The sequence below is a fragment of the Stegostoma tigrinum genome, chromosome 26 (assembly GCF_030684315.1).
Source record: "Stegostoma tigrinum isolate sSteTig4 chromosome 26, sSteTig4.hap1, whole genome shotgun sequence".
Lineage (NCBI taxonomy): Eukaryota > Metazoa > Chordata > Chondrichthyes > Orectolobiformes > Stegostomatidae > Stegostoma > Stegostoma tigrinum.
Genome location: NC_081379.1, coordinates 24,483,975 through 24,509,977, shown reverse-complemented (window position 1 = coordinate 24,509,977; position 26,003 = coordinate 24,483,975). Strand labels below are relative to the sequence as shown.

Sequence of the window (26,003 nt, the reverse complement as noted above, 5' to 3'; positions counted from 1 at the left end):
ATCTACAAGGTACATGTCAGGAGTGTGATGGAATACATCTCCACCAACACACAAGAAGATTGACACTATCCAGGACAAAGCAGTGCACCTGAGTGGCACTACATCCATTTCCTCCACCACTGACACATGGTAACAGCTATGTGGCTTATCTACAAGATGCACTGCAGAAAATTACCAAAGATCCACGGACAGCATCTTCCAAACCCATGACCACTTCCATCTAGAAGGACAAGGGCAGCATACATCTGGTAACATGACCAACTTCATGTTCCCCTCCAAGCCACTTACCATCTTGACTTGGAAATATATCACCATTCCTTCACTGTTGCTGTGTCACTACAGCAGTTCATGAAGGCAGCTCACCACCCCCTTCTCAAGAGCATCTAGGGACAGGCAATAAATGCTGGCCAGCTAGTGATGCCCACATGCCAAAAATGAATTTTAAAAAAAAACAGACAGGAAATAATCCTAATCAAATGGCCAATTCTATACATGGTGTAGATTTAACTTCTTGCATCTTGAACCTGTCGAAAATGTAATGCAGGGTTTGTTTATAAGGGAAAGCTTTCAAAGCAACATTTTCCTTTCAGGAATAACTATTTCAGTGGCAAACAAAACCAAGCACAAATTGCACAGAAAGCTTTTCTGTCTATTTGAATATATGGAATGTACCTCTTGTATTATGTTGCTTGTTAAATATATCTATATTTATAGACGTAGAGCTTCTTTGTTAGATCAAGGCAATTAAGTTCAATGAAATAATCAGTTTGGTTATGAACTATAGATTCCATGCTTTATAAATGTATATGAAGTAATTTACATGTTTTTAATTATGATAATAAGTCATCATTGAGCTTCTTTGGAGGGTGGTAGAAAAACTCTGCCTTCAAAGCTTCTACATAGCAGTAGCTAGTGTTATAAAGTGGAGGTTGAACCCCTGCCCCGATAACTAAAAAACAAAACACCCTGAGAGGCTCACCCTTACCTATAATTTGTTAAAAGAAGTGTGAAAAGTGGCATAACCTGCCTGACATCCTCAAGCTGTTACAAAGGGGAAGTTAGCTGAAATGAACTCCTGATAGTCACTCTATATTCAGTAAGTAACAATTTATTTATCTAACTCTAACAGTGAACACACTAACAAAACTACTAACAATTCCCCAAATGCTAATAACTATTCCCAAATAAAACAAAATTCTAATGGTATTCCTTTCTAATAAATACAAATCCCACTTAAATAAACCAAATGAATAAAAAAAACATAAAACTTAGTCTCTCAAAATTATAGCCAGGATATGTCTTCCGGAATGTTCAGTGTCTTCTGCTGTTCTTCAGTCAGGAATGCCATTCTTCGTCAAATTCTTGTGTCAGGAATATTAGCTAAGAGCACCACTGCGCCTTTAGTCAGATGATGGTTTTCTGCGAGCTGAGAAAATTCTACAAGAACCGGTGATTTTCTCTTTTGGGCTACTGGTTGTTAACTCTAACAGATGGCAGATGCTCTCATATTGATTTTCAGATGCCATCTTATTTTATACCCTTGATGACCTATCAATTTCTCACAATAGGATTGATAACGCTAGATTATCAAAACCATCAGATTTAAATTTAATAGGTTTTTAGTCTCTGAGTACCTGATTTAAATTTTTTGCTGATTCAAACTGGTTGCCTTAATAACAAAATAAGACTGCTACCCTGGTTGCTAACCGTGCAGCCTTTTGATACAAGATAACCAAGTGTGAAGTTGGATGAACACAGCAGGCCAAGCAGCATCTCAGGACCACAGATGCTGATGTTTCAGGCCTAGACCTTTCATCACCTTGATGAAGGGCTAGGCCCGAAACATCAGCTTTTGTGCTCCTGAGATGCTGCTTGGCCTGCTGTGTTCATCCAGCTTCACACTTGGTTATCTTGGATTCTCCAGCATCTGCAGTTCCCATTATCTCTCCCAGCCTTTTGATACAGATGTTTTAATTTCAGGAACTCTCTGTGCCTGCTGCTGCTCACAAACCCTTTCTTTTTAATCTCTGAAACTGGAAAAAGCACATCATCTTGTAAAGAGGCCATGCACTCTATCCCTTTCATTTTACACAAACATTCTAACGACCTGTCTTTCAATCCACTAGTATTCTACCCACCTTCGCAATACTGGACAATTTTTGCCCAGCATCAGATCAGAACTAAGACAGTCTTACAGCTCCTTCCACATACCAGCCTGCTGTTTCTCCCTTTATATTTGAAAATAAAGTCACCATAGTCATTCCAGACCACAGGGTTACTTTCTCATCAGAGAGAGATGATTGGGGTAGTTTAACCAAACGGTCATCATGTCTGAGATGACAGGAGATGTTGAGAAGTAGAGTCATGATAACTTCAGCCAGTACAAAAAAAACCCAAATGTTGGCATCACAATCACTGCAAATCAGTTGTGAGGCCAACTGAGCTAACCACACCCCCTGCGCTTCTACCCTGTCAGTTAATCCGTTAACCCTACTTAGCTAACTACTTGTAATATTAACACCCAGGACACTTTTTGTAGAATTTGGTCTGTTGTCTAATAAACGCTTCAGACTCTGGAATTTAGCATTGCCAGTCTATCTTGTTTTGTAGAGACTGAGATTGGTTTTGTTGCTGAAACTAATAACATTTTTAATTATGTTATTTTCAGCTCTGAAATATTAGTTTTCCAAACCTATTTTTTAGCCCTGAGAGAACTAAATTATTTCCCTCTCATTTATATTATTTTTCTAGTTCAAACGCTATGTCAGCAAGCTTCGGAGTAAGAGCACAGTTTATAAGAAGAAACGTCAAGAACTAGCAGAGCTCAGAGCGGAGTATGGTGTGCTGCAGAGAACTGAAGAAATTTTAAAGCAGCGACATGAGGCCATTCAGCAGCAGCTGGTAATATGAAAACCTGACTTTAAATACATTCATTGTCCAAATCAAGACTATTCTGAGACCCAAACATTTAAAATTAAACAACTTTCGATTAAACCATTTCAGTCATCCCTGCAAGTTTCCATGCCTTTAATTAATACTGCAGTGATTATCTACAAAAGCATGAATGGTTAACTGTTGACATTTCATAGTTTTTTTTGTCTTTGTGTATGCATAATATATTTTCAGTTGAATATTTAAATTTTTCCATAATTATTTCATTTCGGTTATGCAGAGATTTGAATTGCATAGCAGAATGCTCTGCTTCTTTGAAAACTTAACTTGCTACACAAAGTAAATATTAGCTTCAATCTATTTATATTTTTCTTCTGAAGATCTGTTTCTGAACAAGAGAGTCATAGAGCCACAAAGCTGTCTAGCATGGAAACAGATCCTTCGGTCCAACTTGTCCATGCCAATCCAGCTCGTCATTCAAAGTGAGATAATGTAGTACCAAAAGCAAAGTTTTTTATTTGTGGCTTTTTTTTTTCAGACTTTTAAACAGATTTAGTCATTGTTTGCTAAAGAAATATTGCTGGAAACTGACTTGCTACAAGTTCTTCATGTTGTTCTGTTCTCACATGGAACTGTAGGATAGTACATTTTTGAAACTGACCTGTCCTTGTTGCATTATTTCCCGAATGTTATATTTAGAACTTTTTAAAACATTCTAAAATATGTGAAGTGGAATTTTTTTGATAACTGTAACAGCCTGAGTGTTTAATAATCTGTGTTATTGCACATCCTTTAGACAGTCAGGCTCATTAATCCCTCAAAACAATAGGCTGCAATCTATATATTTGAACTCGACCAAATCTTTGCTCCAACCCTAACAGGTACTTAGTCCCCTTCGTCCATCACCTCTACGCTCATTGACCCACAGGCTCCTAATCCAAAAATACATGGATTTTAAAACTTCTCATCCTTGTTTTCAAACACCTCCATGCCCTCACTTCTTCAATGCTACAACCATCATATGCTTCTTGTGCACCCCTGATTTTCCATGTGCCAACATTGGCAGCTCTGCCCAGCTACCATTTCCTCTCGCAATCTTCCTTGTATTCTTGAACTCCATCTCTATCCTCTCCACTAAGATACTCAATGATACCAGGCTGTTCCATGGCCTGGTGTCAAATTTTGTTTGCTGTTTATTCTGGGAAGCTTCACTCCATTAAAAGGCTTTCAGTGTTGAAAGTTGAGTGGACATGGAATCTCTATGAAATTTTCTTTTTCTGGTCTCATTGACATTTACAGAACAGCAGGCAGTCATTTGGCCCATGATGTCCACATTGGTCAGCAATAATCTGATGACACCAATCTTATTTTCTGGCTTTTGGCCCGTAGCCTTGGAGGCAATGGCAATGTGGGTGAACATCTAAACATTGCTTCAATGTTACATAAGTTTCTGACTCAACATTGTTTTAGGTCGTGAGTTCCAGACTCCCTGTGTGAAAAACCTTCTTCTCAACTCTGCTTTTAGCCTTCTACCTCTTAAATTGAATCTAAGCCTAGTGATTTTAGATCATAAGGTAATAGTGCAGAATTAGGCTTTTTCGTCTATTGAATCTGCTCACCATTTGCTCATGCCTCATTTGTTTCTCATCTTCATTCTCATACCTTTGCTCCTAAACCTGATCCCCTTACTAATCGAGAACCTATCTATCTCTGCTTTAAATACACTCAATGACTTGGCCTCCAAAGCATTCTGTGGCAATGATTTCCACATATTCACCACCCTCTAGCTGAAGGAATTCCTCCTCAGTTCTAGAGAGTCATCCCTTCATTCTGAGGCTGTGCCCTTTAGTTCTAGTCTCTCCTACTAGTGGAACAACTCCATGTCCATTCTATCCAGGCCTTGAAATATTCATTAAGATTCAATGAGAATCCCCACTGATCTTTTTAAACTCCGTCGAGTACAAACCCAGAGTTCACAAGCCCTTCATCCCTGGATCTTTATTGTAAACTTCCTCTGGACTATCTCAATGGTCAACACATCCTTCCTTAGATATGGGACCCGAAACTGTTCTCAATATTCCAAATGCAGTTCCACCAGGGCCTTATGCAGCCTCAGTAGTACATGTCTGCTGTTGTATTCAAACTCTCTTGAAATGAGTGCTAACCTTGTATTTGACTTCCTATTTGCCAACTGAGCCTGCATATTAACCTTAAGAAATCCTGAACTGGGACACCTTAGTCCCTTTGTGCTTCAGATTTCCAAAGCATTTTCCCATTTGGCCACTCTCACTGCTCTTTTTAGCTTCACAATTGCTGCTCCTGAGTCTCTCACAGATCTGCTGCTGGTCTGTTGAATTCTGGATCTTCACATTCGACAGCACATCCTGTCAGTTATTTATCCTCACTGCAGTTGCTGGGTTTACAGTCTCAGTAAGCTCCGCAAGATGAACCTGAATACAGATGTACACTGAATTCAGAATCAGACCTACTCTCTCCCACATGGTACAAAAGGACTATCTCTTACATTTACTACAGCTATTTAAAATGGCTGTTAACTAATTACTAGAGGATATAATATTTCCGTTGGAATGGAAGAATACGATTAATTTTAGAAGCAATCTATGCCAAGCACTTCAAATTATTGGAATTTTCAGCACCCTATAAATAAATGTACAAGCTCCTGATCTGGAACTGATGACACATTTATTTATGACATAAATGGCCAACTCCATTTTCATACATTTTTCAAATGATTTGTGTTCACAGCAAACCTTTGAAGCTAAGCATGGTATTACAGGCTTCAGTGATACTCAGGAGGAACTGGAGCGGGTATCCGCATTGAAGAGCGAGTTGGATGAAGTGAAAGGGCGAACTCTTGATGAAATGTCTGAAATGGTGATCTATATTTTTATAAAACCTAACATTTATGAAGTAGTGGCTCATTAATGAAGGACTGTTTACGATTTGCAAAAAAAGGAATTATTACTATTACGGTATTATGCCTGTTCGTTTTTCTACCCAGTAGATAAGATATTGCTAGTTATTAACCTATTATATCAATTCACTATGCATAATTCTCCTACCCTCTCAATAATTAAGCCATCTAATTAAATTTGTTTTAATGTTTCTTATAAAGAAATGCTGCCAGCCAAAGTATGCTTGTAATGTTTTCACATTGGCACTTTGGAATCTACTTAGTATTTATGTCCCTCAGTTTAAATACATAATTAGATGAAAATGCTTTATTTTTGCCGAAGCCATTCTATAAATTGAGACGTGTTGCATTTATGTGGCATTTTCTCATGTAAAATTCCATCACTTTACACATTAGAATAGAAACATAAGAATATGAGTAAGTCTTTCAGCCCCTCAAGTCTGTTCCATCATTTAATGAAATAGTGGCTGATTTGTGAACTTAACCCAAAAACCTGCCTATGACCCATATCGCTCAATACCTTTGCTTAACAAAATGTCATTCTTCTCAGAGTTAAAGCTAACAAAACCTGTTGCAGAGTGTGAAATTAATGCTAGCAATCCCTATCAATAGATGTGGCATTGTTTAAAACCTATATATCTAAGAAATTATTAAGGTTATCTTCTCAATAAATGATTTCTTTTGAGTCACTTCATACAAAACCGTAATAATAAAACTTTTGTAACTCTTAAATCTCCTCCCTCTCTAGCCTGAGTTGTGATGACCACTCCTTAGGATAGCCTGATTTTGAAATTACAGGATTTTTTTAAAAATGAAAGAATTGACCATTTGATCATGGTATGGGAAAAAACAATCACATTCTAATCACTTGCTATTCACAGTGCCATTTTACTTTTTAGCAAGTGTACTTCCAACATAATTTGTTGTTTGGTTGAAACATGCTTGAAATATGTTAACATATAGCACTGTATAAGCTAAGTTGCCATTTATTTAAATGATCCAAAACCTAGTTTCATCTTAACGCCTCTGGGAAACATAACAATATGCTGCTTTTTCTTTCATATTAAACCTTTCTTGGTGAGAGTCAAGTCTTTAGATGCAAAGCTGACAATTCACTTTCTTGAGCAGCTTTAAAATAATGACTAAAATTTGTTTTTTCTCATTTAAGCACCCATATTATATTTCATACTTCAATACCCATTCATAGGAAAATATATAAAAGAACATATCAAATTAATTAGTATTACTGAATGCTGTTAGTGGTTTTACTGATGGCATTTCTTAACACTTAGCTGACTGTTTTGTTGATGAGAACAAAGAGAAAATGCTAGGAATTTTGATCTACCTCTTTCAATAATACCTATGATTATATTTAAACCTTTATTATAACACTTTATCACAGGAAATAGAGCATATTAATTCCATTCATTTTTAATAGAGACATGAAATCAAATAATTTGGCCAATAAAGTGTGGAGCTGGATGAACACAGCACACCAAACAGCATCTTAGGAGCAGGAAAGCTGAATGTTTTGGGCCTCGACCCTTATTCAGAAATGGAGGAGGGGAAGAGGGTTCTGAAATAAATAGGGAGAGAGGGGGAGGCGGATTGTAGATGGATAGAAGAGAAGATAGGTGGAGAGGAAACAGACAAGTTAAAGTGGCGGGGATGGAGCCAGTAAAGGTGAGTGTAGGTGGGGAGGTAGGGAGGAGATAGGTCAGTCCAGGGAGGACGGACAGGTCAAACGGGTGGGATGAGGTTAGTTGGTAGGAAATCGGGGTGCGGTTTGAGGTGGGAGGAGGGTATAGGTGAGAGGAAGAACAGGTTAGGGAGACGGGGACGAGCTGGGCCGGTTTTGGGCTGCACCTCCCAGTCACGAACCATTTCAACTTCCCCTCCCATTCCTCAGACAACATGTCCATCCTGGGCCTCCTGCAGTGCCACAACAACGTCACCCGAAGGTTGTAGGAACAGCAACTCGTATTCCGCTTAGGAACCCTGCAGCCCAATGGTATCAATGTGGATTTCACAAGCTTCAAAATCTCCCCTCCGCCCACCACATCCCAAAACCAGCCCAGCTCATCCCTGCCTCCCTAAGCTCTTCTTTCTCTCACCTATACCCTCCTCCCACCTCAAGCCGCACCCCCAATTCCTACCGACTAACCTCATCCCGCCCCCTTGACCTGTCTGTCCTCCCTGGACTGACCTATCTCCTCCCTACCTCCCCACCTACACTCACCTTTACTGGCTCCATCCCTGCCTCTTTAACTTGTCTGTCTCCTCTCCACCTATCGTCTCCTCTATCCATCTTCAATCCGCCTCCCCCTCTCTCCCTATTTATTTCAGAACTCTCTTCCCCTCCCCCCATTTCTGAATAAGGGTCTAGGCCCGAAACATCAGCTTTCCTGCTCCTAAGATGCTACTTGGCCTGCTGTGTTCGTCCAGCTTCACACCTTGTTATCTCGGATTCTCCAGCATCTGCAGTTCCTATTATCTCTGACATAATTTGGCTAATAAACTTATTCGTAAAAATACATTGAGTTAAAATAATTTATATTTTATTCTGGAGATGCCTTCCAAATCTGTAAACCAGTGGCCAGAGAACAGTCTTGTGAAATTTCTGAATGTAATAATGTGAAGCTAATTTGCAATGAAGTGAAATAAAATCATGATTGGAAAAGTGGTGTCCAGTGTCCAATCCTTTCTTGAAGAGATTGAGTGGAATTCATTGAGGAAGGATTGAACTTTGGATACTAGTTTCCCCTCATGATTTCGCTTCTGAATAGGATAACCCAAGGTGAAGAAGGTTAGAGGTCTGACCAGTGGGCTGAGTTTGACTTGCCTTGGTGTTTACACTGAGCATGCTTGACTGATCAGTTTTCATTCAATAAAACATGCAAAGATCAGCTAATTTAAAATTAAACAGCGTTATTTCTGTATGATTTATGTGACAGCATGGTAACAGATTCTATGAGATCACTTCAATGCCTCAGCATTTATTATCCATAATCATCGAATTCTGAAGCAAACAAGTGGAATGAGTGTTTGCTGTCATCATAGTAATGTAGACTAATTATTCATGACATCTTTGAGGTTTAAACTATTAGAAGTTAATTCATAAGTTTGTTGTTTTTATTGTAAATTTTCTTTCCAACTTCCGGAAAACTCTCTTCCACAATTTGGGGTACATTTCCATAGTGACTAGCCATCTTATTCAAGTGGTATTATTGAATTCAATTTTTCCATCTTCCGTCATTGGCTCTTACCATTTACATCACATGTAATTATTTAAGGTCATAAAAGATTGAAATGCATTTCAAGTTGAATAGGCCAAACATGGCAGTTACTCCACTGTAGAACACTTCAAAGCCACATTACATTGTAACACATTAGAATCAGTCTACAGTGTCATATATTCTAATATAACACATTTTTTGTTGAGGTAGATACTTTTAATGAACCCATTCAGACATGTTATGACAAACCTCTAGAGTAGCTGGGACTTGAACCAGTACCTTCTGGCCCAGAGGAAGGGATAGTACCACTGAACCACAAGATTCCTCAAAATCAGCATGATCCCAATCTGTGTGGGGAGACCCCAATGAGTTTGAAGTCCATTACCTCAAACACTGGGTGACATTGACAATACAAAATACCAAAGTCAAACAAACATCATCTGCTCTCAATCAACTCTGGAGGTGATCTGCTTGAGCCTTAAAGGACCTGATTCTTAACTCAGAGAAACTCACTTTCTTTTAAGAAAAAATAAAATTGCTTTTATAAAAAATCCTTTTTTTGGTAAAGCACAATTTCATATTCCCACTGTTAAATGGCGAGACATGCTTCTTGGAGAAGCTTAAACAGTTTTTTTTGCTGTGGAGGCAATCTGCTCTGTGAAACAATCTGATGGTTGACATCCAGTATCTACCTATTAAACTTGGAGATTTCTTAACATTCTGTTGATTTTGTTCTTTCAGTCTGTTTTACACATAGCATTTCCTGTAATATCTTAGTTAAATTATATGCCATGTCAACAGCATCAAAGAGAGGCAGACTTTCAGCAGCTAATGTATTATTTGCCATGCTTTTTCTTTGCCTTCCAAGCTGAGGGACAACTTTTCCCATTTCTTCCACAAGCAATATCACAAATGCTCTTGCACTGGAAAATCCATCGCAAAGATGTGAGGCATCACTAAAGATGGTTAATGTCATATTATTGGGATCATTCAAAGCTGACAACTTTGGCATACAGTGCTCTATTTTAACTTTTTATAAAGTTTTTCTGCTCTCAACGTAGCTTCCACCTTTGGATTTTTCATGGCCAGATTAGATTACAACACATCAAAAGTTGTATCTACACTGCTCTGTATGCCAAATCAGTTGAGCTCTGTCAAGATTCCTCTGCCTTTCCATCTCATCCTTAGTAGTAGCTTCATCTTTCTGTCCAGAGCTTGTACATATAATTGCAATCAAATTGGTCATTTCCAACTAAGACTTGAGTTGTAGAATTATGCATGACTCGCCCTGCTAATTTCCAAATCCACATATTTGAAAACTCCTGAAGCGTGACTGCCTATTTTGAATTCCTTCCTAATTCAGTTGATGATCTGTTTTTCAAAGTAATTGGTGCCCCTCCCCAACAAAAGATCACCAGCGTGCATCATAAGAATGCAGTAGAGCGTTGCTAAGTCTGCCTTCAGTTGTGAATACCCTAATGTGAATAGAACTGCCCTTACTTAAAAATGCTGCATTTAACCCATGAATGTATTCATGCTATTTCCAAAGCTTTACCTGTATTCCTGGGCTTTGTTTACACTTCCAAGAAAAGATTGCTGAAATGATTTTTTAAATTCTTAGCAATGGATGAGTCAGTCCTAATTTGTCTCCTGTCCAAATATTCTTCTTACATTGAGATCTCTCTGGACTGCATGCACGCACAGAGAGCACCAAAAACAGCTTCCTGTCATAGTTCTGAGTAAGGGTCACCGGACCCGAAACGTTAAATCTGATTTTTCCTTCACAGATGCTGCCAGACCTGCTGAGCTTTTCCAGCAACTTTGTTTTTGTACCTGTCATGTACTCCTTACATAAGAACAGCAGAGCAGTGACTTAAATTAGCTTGTATGGGGTTATGTTTTTAGTTACGTGCTATATTGTAGATTAGTTTTATTTTCCCTAGTTTGAAATTAATATTAATAAGATGTACATGTGGCCTATAAAAGTTCACAACAAAAAGGCAAATATTGAGTTCAAAGTGCATTGCATTGCTGAAATTTGAGTAACTAAAAATTAACTTTATATCTCTGATTATGGTAAAATAGGGATTATGCACAGTACTACTTTTTTTGTTTTTGGTGACAATTCTACAGATAAAGAAACTCAATGCCCTTATTTCTGAAAAAAAGACTGCCCTGGCCCCTGTCATCAAAGAACTACGACCACTGCGTCAAAAATGTCAGGTAGGTGGTAGACTTTAAGCAGCAAAGCAGGTAATGCTGAAATACGTCAATTCTTGTATGTCCAATTGCCAGTTGCCTGCGAAATCAAAACATTAGTTTTGATGACATAGGTAGGAAGAAGGAAGAGGTCTAGCAAAGACAATTCAGGGAGTTAGGTAGGGAACTAAAAAGCAGGATTAGTCTCAGGATGGCACAGGTTATTGAGACTAGGAACAGAGTACAGTTCAACACGTGGCTATAGAGCTGGTGTAGGAGGGAGACCTTTAGATATATGGATCAGCTTCTGGGGAAGATGGAACGTGTACAAGAAGGACGGGTTGCACCTGAACTGAGGAGCACCAATATCCTGGGTGGAAGGTTTGCTCGAGCTCTTCAGAAGCATTTAAACTGATGTGGCAGGGTGTGGGACCAGAACAACAGGCTACTAAGAGAGACCAAGAAACGCATAGTGCAGAGTAAGAGCAAACAGAGGGAATTTGCAGGGCTCAGAGGCACTGGCAGTCTGGAGTGCATTTATTTCAATGCAAGAAGGATAACAGGTAAGACAGATGTACTAAAAACATAGATTACTGCATGGAATTATGACGTTATTGCCATTACTGAGACATTGTTAAAGGTGGGACAGGACTGACAGCTTAACATTGCAAGATATCGCTGTTTTAGATGGGACAGAAAGAGAACCAAAAGGGGTGGGGGAATTGCTTTGCTGATTAAGGACCACATCACAGCTGTATCGAAGGAGGACATATCTGACGCATCTTGCAGTGAGGAATTATGGTTGGAGCTCAGGAATGGGAAGGGTGGGTCTCCCTTAGACCCAGGGGCTCAGATAAAGAGCAGATTGTTAAATGTGTCCAGGAAGGCTTTTTGAGAATCTGTGTTGACAACCCAACCAGAGAGGAGGCCATTCTAGACTTGGTATTAGACAATGAGCCAGGACAGGTCATTGGTGTTTCAGTAGGAAAGCATTTTGGGCTTAGTGACAATAACTCCATAAGATTTCAAGTAGCCATGGACAAGGACAAGAGTGGCCCTCAGATGAGAGTGCTTAATTGTGCAAGGGCCAATTAAATCCTAATTAGACAGGAACCAGGGAATGTGAATTGGAAGCAGTTATTTGAGGCCAAATCAACATCTGGCTTGTGGGAGATTTTTAAAGACCAGTTGATTAAAGTGCAGAACATTCATGTCCCTGCAAAACTGAAGGATAGGAATGACAGGATTCAGTAACCATGGATGACGATGGAAATTATAAGTTTAGTCCAAAGGAAAAAGAAAGCATACAATAGATCTAGGCAGCTACAAACTGACGAAGCCCTTGAGGAATATAGAGAAATTAGGAAGGGACTTTAAACATGGAATTAGAAAGGCTAAAAGTGACTATGAAATATCTTTAGAAAACAGGGTCAAGGAAAATCCCAACGTTTTTTATGCATGTATTACAAGAAAGAGGATAGCAAGGGAAGGAGTAGGTCCACTCAAGGACAAAGAAGGGATGTTTTGCGTGCAGCCACGGGAAGTGGGAGAGATCCTTAATTACGACTTTGGTATCGGTATTCACCAGGGAGAAGGACATGACTGATGCTGAGGTCAGGAATGAGTGTGTGAATACTCTAGATGATGCTGGTGACTTGGGCACAGAAATGGCGGGTGGCGTTTAATCCAGACAAATGAGAGGTGGTGTAGTTTGGTGGAGTAAATTTAGGTGTAAACCATACAGTATATTGAAGGAAGACGTTTTGGGTGGCCTAAATTTCACTAAGGTAGACCGGCCCCCAGGGCCAGATGGGATCTATTCCAGGTTATGCGAGAGGAAAGGGAAGAAATAGCTGGGGCATTAGCAGATACCTTCACACACCCTTTGACCATAAGCAAGGTTGCAGAGGACTGGAGATTAGCCAATGTTATTCCCTTGTTTAAGAAAGGAAGCAGGGATTATCCAGGAAATTATAGGCTAGTGAGCCTGATAACTGTGTTGGTGAAGCTCTTGGAGAAGACACTCAGGGACAAGATATATGCACATTTGGATGAAAATGGACTAGTTACTGACAGGCAGCATGGTTTTGTAAGGGATAGGTCACATTTCACCAACAATTTTTTGAAGCGGTGACCAAGATAATTGTGGATGTGAGTTTGCTCGCTGAGCTGGAAGGTTAGTTTTCAGACGTTTCGTCACCATTCTAGGTAACATCATCAGTGAGCCTCCGACGAAGCGCTGGTGTTATGTCCCGCTTTCTATTTATCTGGTTAGGTTTCCTTGGGTTGGTGATGTCATTTCCTGTTCTTTTTCTCAGGGGATGGTAGATTGGCTCCAAATCAATGTGTTTGTTGATGAAATTCCGGTTGGAATGCCATGCTTCTAGGAATTCTCGTGCATGTCTCTGTTTGGCTTGTCCTCGGATGGATGTGTTGTCCCAATCAAAGTGGTGTCCTTCCTTATCTGTATGTAAGGATACGAGTGATAGTGGGTCATGTCGTTTTGTGGCTAGTTGATGTTCATGTATCCTGGTGGCTAGCTTCCTGCCAATTGGACAAACTGGCAGGAAGCTAGCCACCAGGATACATGAACATCAACTAGCCACAAAACGACATGACCCACTATCACTCGTATCCTTACATACAGATAAGGAAGGACACCTCTTTGATTGGGACAACACATCCATCCGAGGACAAGCCAAACAGAGACATGCACGAGAATTCCTAGAAGTATGGCATTCCAACCGGAATTCCATCAACAAACACATTGATTTGGAGCCAATCTACCATCCCCTGAGAAAAAGAACAGGAAATGACATCACCAACCCAAGGAAACCTAACCAGATAAATAGAAAGCTGGACATAACACCAGCGCTTCGTCGGAGGCTCACTGATGATGTTACCTAGAATGGTGACGAAACGTCTGAAAACTAACCTTCCAGCTCAGCGAGCAAACTCACATCCAGAACCTCAACCTGAGCTACAAATCTTCTCAAAACTCGCTACCAAGATAATTGAGCGAAGAGCTGTGGATTTAGTTTATGTGGACTTTAGTAAGGCATTTGATAAAATCCCACATGTTAAAAACTAAAATCACGTGGGATTCTGGGTGGGCTGGTTAGATGGATACAAAACTGGCTTGGTCATAGAAGACAGAGGGTAGTGTTGGAAGGATGTTTTTCAGAATGGAGACCAGTAATTAATGGTGTTCCACAGGGATCAGTCTTAGATCCTCTGTTATTTGTGGTGTGTGTATATATATATGGAAGAAAATGTGGGTGGTCTGATTAGTAAATTTGCAGACGACATGAAGATTGGTGGAGATGCTGATAGTACCAATTGTGAAAGGATACAACAGGATATAGATAGATTGGCGACTTGGGCACAGAAATGGCGGGTGGAGTTTAATCCAGACAAATGAGAGGTGATGTAGTTTGGTGGAGTAAATTTAGGTGTAAATCATATTGTAAATGGCAGATCCCTTAGGAACATTAACATACACGCAGATCCACTGTTCCCTAAAAGTGGCAACACAGGTGGCCCAGTTGCTTAAGAAAGCATTGGCCAAGGCAAGGAGTACAAGAGTTGGTAAACCATCTTGCAGTGATGTAAAACCCTTGTTAGGCCATATTTGGAGTAGTATGGATTGTTTTGGTCGCCACACTACCAGAAGGACATGGAAACTTTGAAGACAGTGCAGAGAAGGTTCACCAGGATGTTGCCCAGTCTTGAGGGCAATGGCTATGAGGAGTAAAGACTAAGATTGTTTTCACTGGAAAGATGGCGGCTGAGAAGAGACCTGAAGTCTAGAAAATTATGAGGCGCATAGATATAGGGTGGATAGTCAGAGGCTTTTACCCAAAGTTGAGATTTCAATTACTGGGGGCACAGGTTCACGGTGACAGGGGAAAGTTTAAGTGAGATGTATGAGGGAAATTTTTCACAGAGTAGTAGGAGCTTGGAACACACTGCCAGATGAGGTGGTGGAAGCAGGCACGTTGGCGACATTTAAGAGGCATGTGATTGATTACATGTATAGGAGGGAAAAGAGGGATACAGACCGAATAAGGGCAGAATGTTTTTTTAGTTTAGTTAGGGCATGAAGTTCGGCCAGGCTTGAAGGCCAAAGGGCCTGCTCCTGTGCTGTATTTCTGTTTTGTTCTTTTGTTAAACTGGTTTACCAAATTCCAATGTTTAATTTGATAGATAAGTTTCGGTGTGCATGTTAGCCAAAAAATCTTCAGACACAAATCTTTCGTTACTGACAATGAATTGTCAAGTTTGCTGTTAATAGAAATCTGAATAGAAAGTGCAGGTATTGAAATTTCACTTCAAATGCAAATGTATAAAGCTAGTTGGAAAGTTGGATGATGAAATGTCAGCTTGGAATTTAATCCAGACCTGCATTTTGGAGGGCCAAATGCAAGAACAAAGTAAACAGTGAATTGTAATACCTTTTAGAAGCATTAATTTACAAAGGGATCTTGCGGTTCAACTTTGCAGCTCCCTGAAAGTGTCAACACAAGTAGTAAAGAAGGTGTATGGCATGCTTATCAGTTGGGATATTGGGTATAGACGTTGACATGTCATGTTGCAGCTGTATAAAACTTTGTGTTAGCCCTAATTTGGATTATTCTGTGCTGTTCTGGTTGCCACACCACAGGATGGATGTAGAGGCTTTGGAGACAGTGCAGAGGAGGTTTATCAGGATATTGCCTTGGACCGTATTTAGCTTTCAGGAAAGGCTTAGATATTCAGAGCCTTTTTCCCAGAGTGGAAATACTAAATACTAAAGGGCATCATTTTAAGATGGTGAGGGGAGTGCGGAGTGAGGTGAGAGTGAGTTTAAAGAAGATGTGCGAGGCAAGTTTTCTGTACAGAGGGTGGTCGGTACCGGGAACACATTGCCAGGTGAGATCTTAGGAGTAGATACAATAGAAACTTCTCAGAGGCATTTAGACAGACAGTCCAATGAACTGGCAGGGAATAGAGGGATGTGGACCATACACAGGCCGATGGGATCAGTTTAAATTGGCATCATGGTCAGACATGGTGGCCAAAATGGCCTGTTCTATGTTAAATATATTTGACAATACAAGGTCTAATCTATGATTGACAAGGGTGCAGATTGTTTCAGTGTTACATGCTGCTAGCTCCATAGTTTCATTTACATGATATTTTACCATTTTACGTTAGGAATTAACTCAAGAGTATGAAGAAAAGAAATCACTCTATGACAGTTGTGCAGCAGGTTTGGAAAGCAATCGATCTAAGCTTGAACAGGTAGGGAAAAGTCATGCACATTCTACACATTCACTAGTTACTGCTGACTGTGTGTTGCACCATTTAATTAAACATTGTAAACTTTTTTTTGACTACGAAAATAACTGCCTAAACTGCATGAAATCAATACAAAAGTATTTAGAATAGAAAACACATTCTAATCTTGCTATTTAAAGCAGAAATAACTAAATTTGAGGATTTTCTTCCTGCCTTCCTCCTGAAGGGAAGGACTTTAGCTGATTTAAAGGATCACAGGTAATTTCCTTCCAGTAACTTGCTAAAGAGCTTTGGTTAATTTTTGCGCATGCGCAATGTGGCACACCAGTTGCAAGAACACAATTCGAGTACCAGTTCAGGGATATATTTATGAAGACAAGGTCAGTTACTGTACACACATCTTCTGGCAGACATATCCTGATAGGTGTAGTCTAGACAGAGCTTGATGTGAGAGTTTGCTGAGGTGACCACGTAGCATGGGTAATAGAAAGTCTTTTCAAACAATGGATAAAAGTAAAACTCCCCATGATTTAGAGGTGTTTCTGGATACTAATAGCATGGAAGATAGGTTTATGCAAGAGGTTAAATTCAGAGTTACAGAATTGGAAGGAATTTGGAGTATATTTAGAAGTTGATAAATGTCAACCTGCTTTGTCCAACAGATGGATCTGTACAAAATGAGCTGTAGAGATGGGACCTAAAAGACCATGGCTAGGTTTGCCCCAGCTAAGTCAGTACAAACTGGGAATTAAGCCAGGGAGTTTCTGTTTGGTATGATTTGCTGTTTGAAGATGTAGTAACAAAATAATTCCTCTTCCAATTTTTTTTGAAGGAATTCCAACTTATAATGAAGCTGCTGGCATGTGAAAGGTTGTTCTTTTACACTCCCAGTCATGAATTATTATCATAAAATACTATTAATTTCTGCATATTTAATACAATTTGAAAACAAGACAATATTGATGAGTATCCTTGCTATACTTGTAAGCTAAGTTGTCACTGAAGCAGTTACCACAAAAGTTGGCTCCTTGATGCCCATTATTATAACACTGTGGCATTCATGCTGTGCACACGTGCACTCTTGGCACAACCAAGTCTGGACCCTGTTCAGTGAGATTGGAATCATATGCCATAAATACACAGAGTAGGGAAATTATAATGTCATTCAGTGTATAATGCTGATTGATACCAGCACCACCATTTTTGATCTTGTGCTTCAGCAAACTATTGCTATTAGACATGTGCAGTTGAACTGGGGATCAGCAGTAGGGAGCACCCTCCAGCCATTTAATGGGATCATCAGCCATTCTTGAGTTAGTTGCTGATTAATTTATAGAAGGTATTTCTGAGATTGTAGAAGTGTAAAGCTGTTTTAAGATTACTGATGTTGACTGGGAGTGAAGCTGCAATTGGAGAAAACCTTGCTTTTGTCTTCAAGGGTTCTGATCAAACCATTTAATATCTCCCAGTATACCATTGACTTAGTGAAGGAAATTTCTATTGAGGTAGTTTTTGGAGCATTTATGATGAAACACTACAGCTGATGAAATTGCTGATTTGTTTGTGAGAGCGTCAATACATTCAGCTACATATCTTACTCATATCTGAAAAAGACTGATTACACAACTTAGCTAAAATTATGTGACTTAACGTGCTGAGAGTAGTTTGACTTCCTAAGCATCCAGAAACTGCATAATCTGTGTATTACTGAGATTCTGGAACTCGATAAGGAATTTTCTAGTAATTTGACAAAACATTTTTTTAAACCTGCCTTGTCCTTAACCAAAATAATGTCGATATTTCAAACCTTGCACATTCAGAAGGTCAAATGAGCTGGAATGCTCTTTCTAATGTGCATATCTCTTGGATTTATAATGATGGAAGAGGAGAAGCAGAGAATGAGATTCCATAGCAGTGGGCTGCAATCCAATCACGCTTACCCCTATTGTTAGAACACATTTATACTGGATATTTTATGTCCAATTCTTTCCCTCAGTGCCAGACACTGTTTCTACTCTCACTTTGCACTCCTTGGACATCTGGACAGCACATCTTCTAGAGATAGCCCAACACACCCAGGAGTGGCTGAATTCATTTGTGAAAACCAGCTCCCTTAAGGCAGTAAAATGTGAGGCTGGATGAACACAGCAGGCCAAGCAGCATCTCAGGAGCACAAAAGCTGACGTTTCGGGCCTAGACCCTTCTTCAGAGAGGGGGATGGGGGGAGGGAACTGGAATAAATAGGGAGAGAGGGGGAGGCGGACCGCCTCCCCCTCTCTCCCTATTTATTCCAGTTCCCTCCCCCCATCCCCCTCTCTGATGAAGGGTCTAGGCCCGAAACGTCAGCTTTTGTGCTCCTGAGATGCTGCTTGGCCTGCTGTGTTCATCCAGCCTCACATTTTATTATCTTGGAATCTCCAGCATCTGCAGTTCCCATTATCTCTCTCTCCCTTAAGGCAGCCTGGGTTTAGCACAAATAGCAAAAAGAATTGCTACCAAATGGAGATTACTGCCTATTCAGTAATTATAAACTTTGCACAAAATCAAAATATTTCATGTATGACCAAGTGGGTTATCTCTGAACAGAAAAATCCTCCAACAACATTTACCGTTTAAAGATAAGGCTAAAAAGCTAAAGTTGATTTCTAGCATTATAACTCAGTCAAGCAATGTTTATCAAAGTAATGCTGTTAATTCAGTAAAGTAACTAATTTTATATTTTCTCACTATAGTATACATTTTCCACGTATACAGTACTACCCTGTAATGTAATTCTTAAATTTAAAACATTGGCAGGAAGTCCAAGGGCTCAGAGAAGAATGTGGGCAGGAGGAAACTCGATACCATTACATCAATTGCTTGATAAAGGTAATTGCCCATATGGATAAGTCACAGAAAGTTTTGATAGAAAAAGATTGCAGGCATATAAATTGTCTTCTGTTGGAACAGATTGCTGAAAAGCAGATACAGCGAGCTGCTGATGAAATGAAACTATACGTTTCTGCAGATCCACAAGAAAGAAGAAAAGCCTTCAGGTAAATGTATAGATTCGAACATGTTTTTAAACACATTTTTACATCATTGAGCTTGTCGTTTTAAAGATATTCATATTATGACAGTTGAACCATGGGCCAATTTATTTTTAATGCATTTGTCAAACCTTGGCACCCTATTGATGCCTTGTTCCTTGAGGAACCTGCCCTGCATAGTATACATCCATTGCATTTCATACCCAGTCCATTGTTTACGATAGTAACATCATGTTTTATTCGTAGATGTACTTCAGCATGTATTTTTGCTCTTGTGCCTCTGTTTACCTGTTTGAACACCTCGCCTTTCCATTATTTTTGAAGTCCTTATTGTCTATCACATTTGCCAAAATTTCCCGGCAACCTTCTGTGAAAATACTGTGGCTTTAAGAGGTGTATTTTGTCTTTTTTTTAAAATGGAGAAAGATTGTGACAGAGATTTCTTTTTATTCATTTGTGGGATGTTGGTGTCGCTGGCTCTCCAGCCTTTATTGCCATTCCAGGTTTCCCTTAAGGTGGTGGTGAGCCACCTTCTTGAACCACTTAAATGGTGATAATATTTCCAATTCAGGATAATGAGTGGTTTGGAGGGGATCATGAAGCTGGTGGTGTTCCCACTTATCCGCTACCCTTGTCCTTCTGAATGTAAGTTGTTGTTGGTTTGGAAGGTGTTATCTGAGGATCTAAGATGAATCTCTGCAGTGCATCTTGTAGAATGTACACTCTGCTGCTACTGCGCATCAGTGGTGGAGGAAGTGAATATTTGTGGATGTAGTGCCAACCGAGCAGGCTGCTTTGTCCTGGATGTTGTCAAGCTTCTTGAGTGCTATTGGAGCTGTACTCATCCAAGCAAGTGAAGAGTATTCCATCACACTCCTCCTGACTTGGACATACAACATAGACAACACAGCACAGTACAGGCCCTTCGGCCCACGATGTTGTGCCAACCTGTTATCTTACTCTAAGATCAAAAACTAACCAGTATACCCTTCATTTTACTATCGTCCATGTGCCTATCCAAGAGTCATTTAAATGTCCTAATATATCTGACTCTACTATCACTGTTGGCAGTGCATTCCATGTACCCACTGTGCTATAACTTCCTCCAATAACTTTAAAATTGTGTCCCCCTCGTGTTTAGTCATTTCTGTCCGGGAAAAAGTCTCTGTCTATCCACTCTATCTATGCCTGTCATCATCCTGTACACCTCCATCAAGTCACCTCTCATCCTTCTTTGCTCCAATGAGAAAAGCCCTAGCTACCTCAACTTTTCCTCATAAGACCTGCCCTCCATTCCAGGCAGCATCCTGGTAAACCTCTTCTGCACCCCGTCTAAAGCTCCCACATCCTTCCTATAATGAGGCGACTAGAACTGAGCACAATATTCCAAGTGTAGTCTAACCAGAGTTTTAGAGAGCTGGAGCATAACCTTGCGGCTCTTAAACTCAATCCCCCTGCCAATGAAAGCCAGCAACCATACGCTTTCTTTACAACCCTATCAAATTGGGTAGCAACTTTGAGGGATCTATGACGAGGACCTCAAGATCCCTCTGTTCCTCCACACTGCCAAGAATCTGCCATTAACCTTGTATTCTGCATTCAAATTCGACCTTCCAAAATGGATCACTTCACATTTTCCGGGTTGAATTCCATCTGCCACTTCTTTGCCCAGCTCTGCATCCTGTCAATGTCGCATTGCAACCTACAGCAGCCTTCCACACTATCCACAACTCCACCAACCTTTGTGTCATCAGCAAACTTACTGACCCACCCTACCAAATCCTCATCAAAGTCATGTATAAAGATCACAAAGAGCAGAGGTCCCAGAACAGATCCCTGCAGAACACCGCTGGTCACCAAGCTCCAGGTTAAATACTTTCCGTCAACTACCACCTTCTGTCTTCTATTGGACAGCCAATTCTGTATCCAGACAGCCAAGTTTCCCTGAATCCCATGCCTCATTACTTTCTGACTGAGCCTGCCATTGGAACCTAATCAAATGTCTTGCTAAAATCCATATACACAACATCTACTGCCCTGCCTTCATCAATCTGCTTTGTCACATCCTCATGGTCATGTCCTTACATGTGCTTCAGTGTCAAATCTCGTTTGTGCTCTTAACTCAGAGAGTAATAAGGCTATGGAATGCTTTGCTGCAACGGTAGTAGATTCACCAACTATAAGTACATTTAAGTCGTCATTGTTCAAGCATATGGATGTACATGGAATAGTGTAGGTTAGATGGGCTTCAGATTGGTATGACAGGTCGGCACAACATCGAGGGCCGAAGGGCCTGTACTGTGCTGTAATATTCTATGTTTTAATTCAATAAGGCTTGTGAAGCATGATCTGCACCTCACAAAACTATGCGCACTATTTCTAAGCAAACAATGCTTTTCCAAATAATCATAAATGGTATCTCTCAGAATCCTCTCCAATAATTTGCCCACCACAGAAGTAAGACTGACTCATCTGTAATTCCCAGGATTATCCCTATTCCCTTACTTGAACAAGGGAATAACATTTGCCACCCTTCAGTCATCTGGTACTACTCCAGTGGACAGTGAGCACGCAAAGGTCATCGCCACAGGCACAGCAATCTCTTCCCTCGCTTCCTGTATCAACCTTGGGAATATCCCGTCTGGCCCAGGGGGTTTATCTGTCCTTCCATTTTTCAAAATTTCCAGCATGTCCTCCTTCCGAACATCAACCTGCTCGACCAGATCAGCCTGTTTCACACTGTAGTTCTCACAAACTACAAGGTCAGTCTCACTGGTGACTACTGAAGCAAAGTATTCACTAAGGACTGCCCCAACTTCTTCTGACTCCAGGTACAAGCTCCCTCCACTATTTCTGATCGGCTCTACCCTCATCTGGCCCTCCTCTTGTTCCTCACATAAGTAGAAAGCCTTGGGGTTTTCCTTAATCGTACCCGCCACGGCTTTCTCATGCCCCCATTTTGCTCTCCTAAGTCCATTGTTCAGTTCCTTCCTGGCTACCTTGCAACCCTCTAGAGCCCTGTCTGATCCTTGCTTCCTCCATCTTAAGTAAGCTTTCTTCTTCCTCTTGACTCGATGTTCCACTTATCTTGTCATCCAAGGTTCCTTCATCTTACCATTCTTTCCCTGCCTCAGTGGGACAAATATATCCAGTATTTGTAGCAAGTGCTCCTTAAACAAACTCCACATTTCTGCCGTGCGTTTCCCCGAGAACACCAGTTCTCAATTTATGTTCTGCAGTTCCTGCTTAATAGCATTGTAATTCCCCCTGCCCCAGGCAAATACTTTCCCATACCTTCTACTCCTATCCCTCTTCATGAAAATAGTAAAGTTCAGGGAATTGTGATCACTATCACAATGCTCTCCCACCGAGAGATCTGACACCTGACCCGGTTTGTTGCCAAGCATCAAATCCAATATGGCCTCCCCTCTAGTCAGCCTATCTACACATTGAGTCAGAAATCATTCCTGGATACACCTGACAAAATCTGCTTTATCTAAACCATTTGCACCAAACCATATCCAGTCGATATTAGGGAAGTTGAAGTCACCCATGACAATAACCCTATTACTTCTACACATTTCCAAATTCTGCCTTCCAATCACTTCCCCAGTGTCTCTGTTGCTATTGGGGTGTCTGTAGAAAACTCCCAAAAAAGTGACTGCTCCTTTCCTGTTTCTGACTTCTACCCATACTGACTCAGTGGAGACCTTCCTCAACAACCTCCCATTCTGCAGCTGTGATACCATCCGTGATTAATATGCCATTCTTTTACCTCTGTCTCCATTTCTTTTGAAACATCATACGTTCCTGCCCCTGTGATATCCAAGTCTTCGTAATGGCCACATCATCGTAGCTCCAAGTACTGATTGATACTCATCCTTATTCCTGACACTTATTGCATTAAAAGAGACACACTTCAACCCGTCACACTGACTGCCACTTTGCTCTATCAACTGTCTATCCTTCCTCACAGACTTTCTGCATGCTGTATCTGCCTGTACTCTAGCTACCCCATCCTCTGATCTGTAGCTCCAGTTCCCATCCCCCTGCTAAACTGCTTTAAACCCTCCTGAAGATATCGAGCAAACCTCCCACCCAGGATATTGGTGCCCCTTCAGTTCAGGTGCAACCTGTCCTTCTTGTACAGGTCCCACCTTCCCCAGAAGGTATCCCAATGATCCACATATCTGAAGCCCACTCTCCTACACCACGTGGCTACAGAGCTGCTCAGCTACACTCGCTCTCTGTTCCTAGCCTCACTAGGCCGTGGCACCGGTAGTAATCCTGAGATTACTGCTCTGCTCATCCTGTCTTTTATTTTCCAACTTAACTCTCTATATTCACTTTTAAGACCATAAGACATAGGAGTGGAAGTAAGGCCATTCGGCCCATCGAGTCCACTCCACCATTTAATCATGGCTGACGGGCATTTCAACTCCACTTACCTGCACTTTCCCCATAGCCCTTAATTTCTTGATCTCGCAAGGAATTATCAATCTCTGCAATGAAGACATTTAACATCCTGGCCTCCACTGCGCTCCGTGGCAATGAATTCCACAGGCCCGCCACTCTCTGGCTGAAGAAATGTCTCTCCATTTCCATTCTAAATTTACCCCCTCTAATTCTGAGGCTGTGCCCACGGGTCCTTGTCTCCCCGCCTAACGGAAACAACCTCACAGCATTCACCCTTTCTAAGCCATGCATTACCTTGTATGTTTCTATTAGATCTCCCCTCAACCTTCTAAACTCTAATGAATACAATCCCAGGATCCATAGCCATTCATCGTATGTTATGCCTATCACTTCCAGGGATCACCAGTGTGAATCTCCGCTGGACACACTCCAGTGCCAGTATGCCCTTCCTGAGGTGTGGGGCCCAAAATTGGGCACAGTATTCTAAATGGGGCCTAACTAGAGCTTTATAAAATCTCAGAAGCACATTGCCGCTTTTATATTCCAACCCTCTTGAGATAAGTGACAACATTACATTCGCTTTCTTAATCACTGACTCAACCCGCAAGTTAACCTTTAGAGAATCCTGGACCTGCACTCCCAGATCTGTTTGTACTTCGGCTTTATGAATTTTCTCATCGTTTAGAAAATAGTCCATGCCTGTATTCATTTTTCCAAAGTGCAAGACCTCGCATTTGCTCACGTTGAATTTCATCAGCCATTTCCTGGACCACTCTCCTAAACTGTCTAAAACTTTCTGCAGCCTCCCCACCTCCTCAGTACTACCTGCCTGTCCATGTAACTTTGTATCGTCGGCAAACTTCGCCAGAATGCTCCCAGTCCCTTCATCATCCAGAAGGTTCCTCATCTCTTTCCTTGTTACGTCATTGGTACCGATGTGTACCACGACTTCTGGCTGCTCACCCTCCCCCTTAAGAATCCTGTAGACTGAATTCGAGACATCCCTAACTCTGGCGCCCAGGAGGCAACATACCATCCAGGAGTCTCATTCGTGATCACAGAATCTCCAGTCTGTTTCCCCATATCATTGAATCACCTATCACTATCACTCTTCTATTCTCACCACTTTCCTTCTGAGCCACAGAGCCAGGCTTAGTGCCAGAGACCTGGCTGCTTTGACTTTCCCCAGTAGGTTGTCCCCACAACTATATCCAAAGCAGTCTACTTATTATTGAGGTGAACAGCCACAGGGATCCCTGCACTGTCTGCCTATTCCCTTTCTCTCTCCTAATGGTCACCCAGCTAACTTTATCCTGTAACTCCTCTCTATCACCCCCTGAGCCTCCTGAATGATCTGGAATTCATCCGACTCCAGCTGCAGTTCCCTAATGTCGTTTGCGGGGAGCTGGAATTTGGATGCACTTCTTGCAGATGAAGTCAGCAGGGACACTCATAGTGACCCTTACTTCCCACATCCTACAAGAGGACCATGCAACTGCCCTAAACTCCATTCCCTCTGCCCTAGACTGCCAAGAGATAAAGGAAAAAAAAAGCTCACCTTACCAACACTCTACACAGAGTCTTTTTTTTGGTTCGAGAAGGAGGATGGGTGGAAGACTCTACATGTGTAGTGTTTCGGGTTTAGCCACTGCCTGAACATAATAGTTCACTTACCCAGCAGTCCCTGTGTCTGCGTTTGCTCCAGCTCAGCCTTTGCTCTGCCTATTCACGAGGTAAGGTTTTGGTATTGGCTGGTGTTCTCACAATTCCCACCAGTGATTTGGAGGATGTTGACTGATGAAACAAGTTTTTTGCACTGAAACTTTACCTTCCCAGCTGCCCTTGAGCCTTGTAGATGGTGGGAAAGGTTTCGTGAGTCAGGAGGTGAGTTACTCACTGCAACATTCCTATCCTCTGAACTGTTCATCTTGCCACTGTAATTACGTGGTGAGTCCAGTTGAGTTTTTGATCAATGGATGTTGATAGTGGGAGATTCAGTGATGGTAAAACCATTCA

At 41.0% G+C, this 26,003-nt stretch overlaps 1 protein-coding gene across 5 annotated transcripts in view; it reads left to right on the top strand.

The window, feature by feature from the left end:
• Window positions 1-26,003, top strand: part of ift81 (intraflagellar transport 81 homolog) — a 111,385-nt gene that overhangs the window by 60,079 nt on the left and 25,303 nt on the right. For all 5 annotated transcript variants that reach the window (XM_048555812.2, XM_048555811.2, XM_059655033.1 and 2 more), the window contains 6 exons: window positions 2,752-2,901; window positions 5,659-5,787; window positions 11,197-11,286; window positions 16,459-16,545; window positions 19,339-19,410; window positions 19,492-19,577. In XM_048555812.2, coding sequence (XP_048411769.1) covers window positions 2,752-2,901; window positions 5,659-5,787; window positions 11,197-11,286; window positions 16,459-16,545; window positions 19,339-19,410; window positions 19,492-19,577 — 614 coding nt within the window. The remainder of the gene's footprint in view (window positions 1-2,751; window positions 2,902-5,658; window positions 5,788-11,196; window positions 11,287-16,458; window positions 16,546-19,338; window positions 19,411-19,491; window positions 19,578-26,003) is intronic.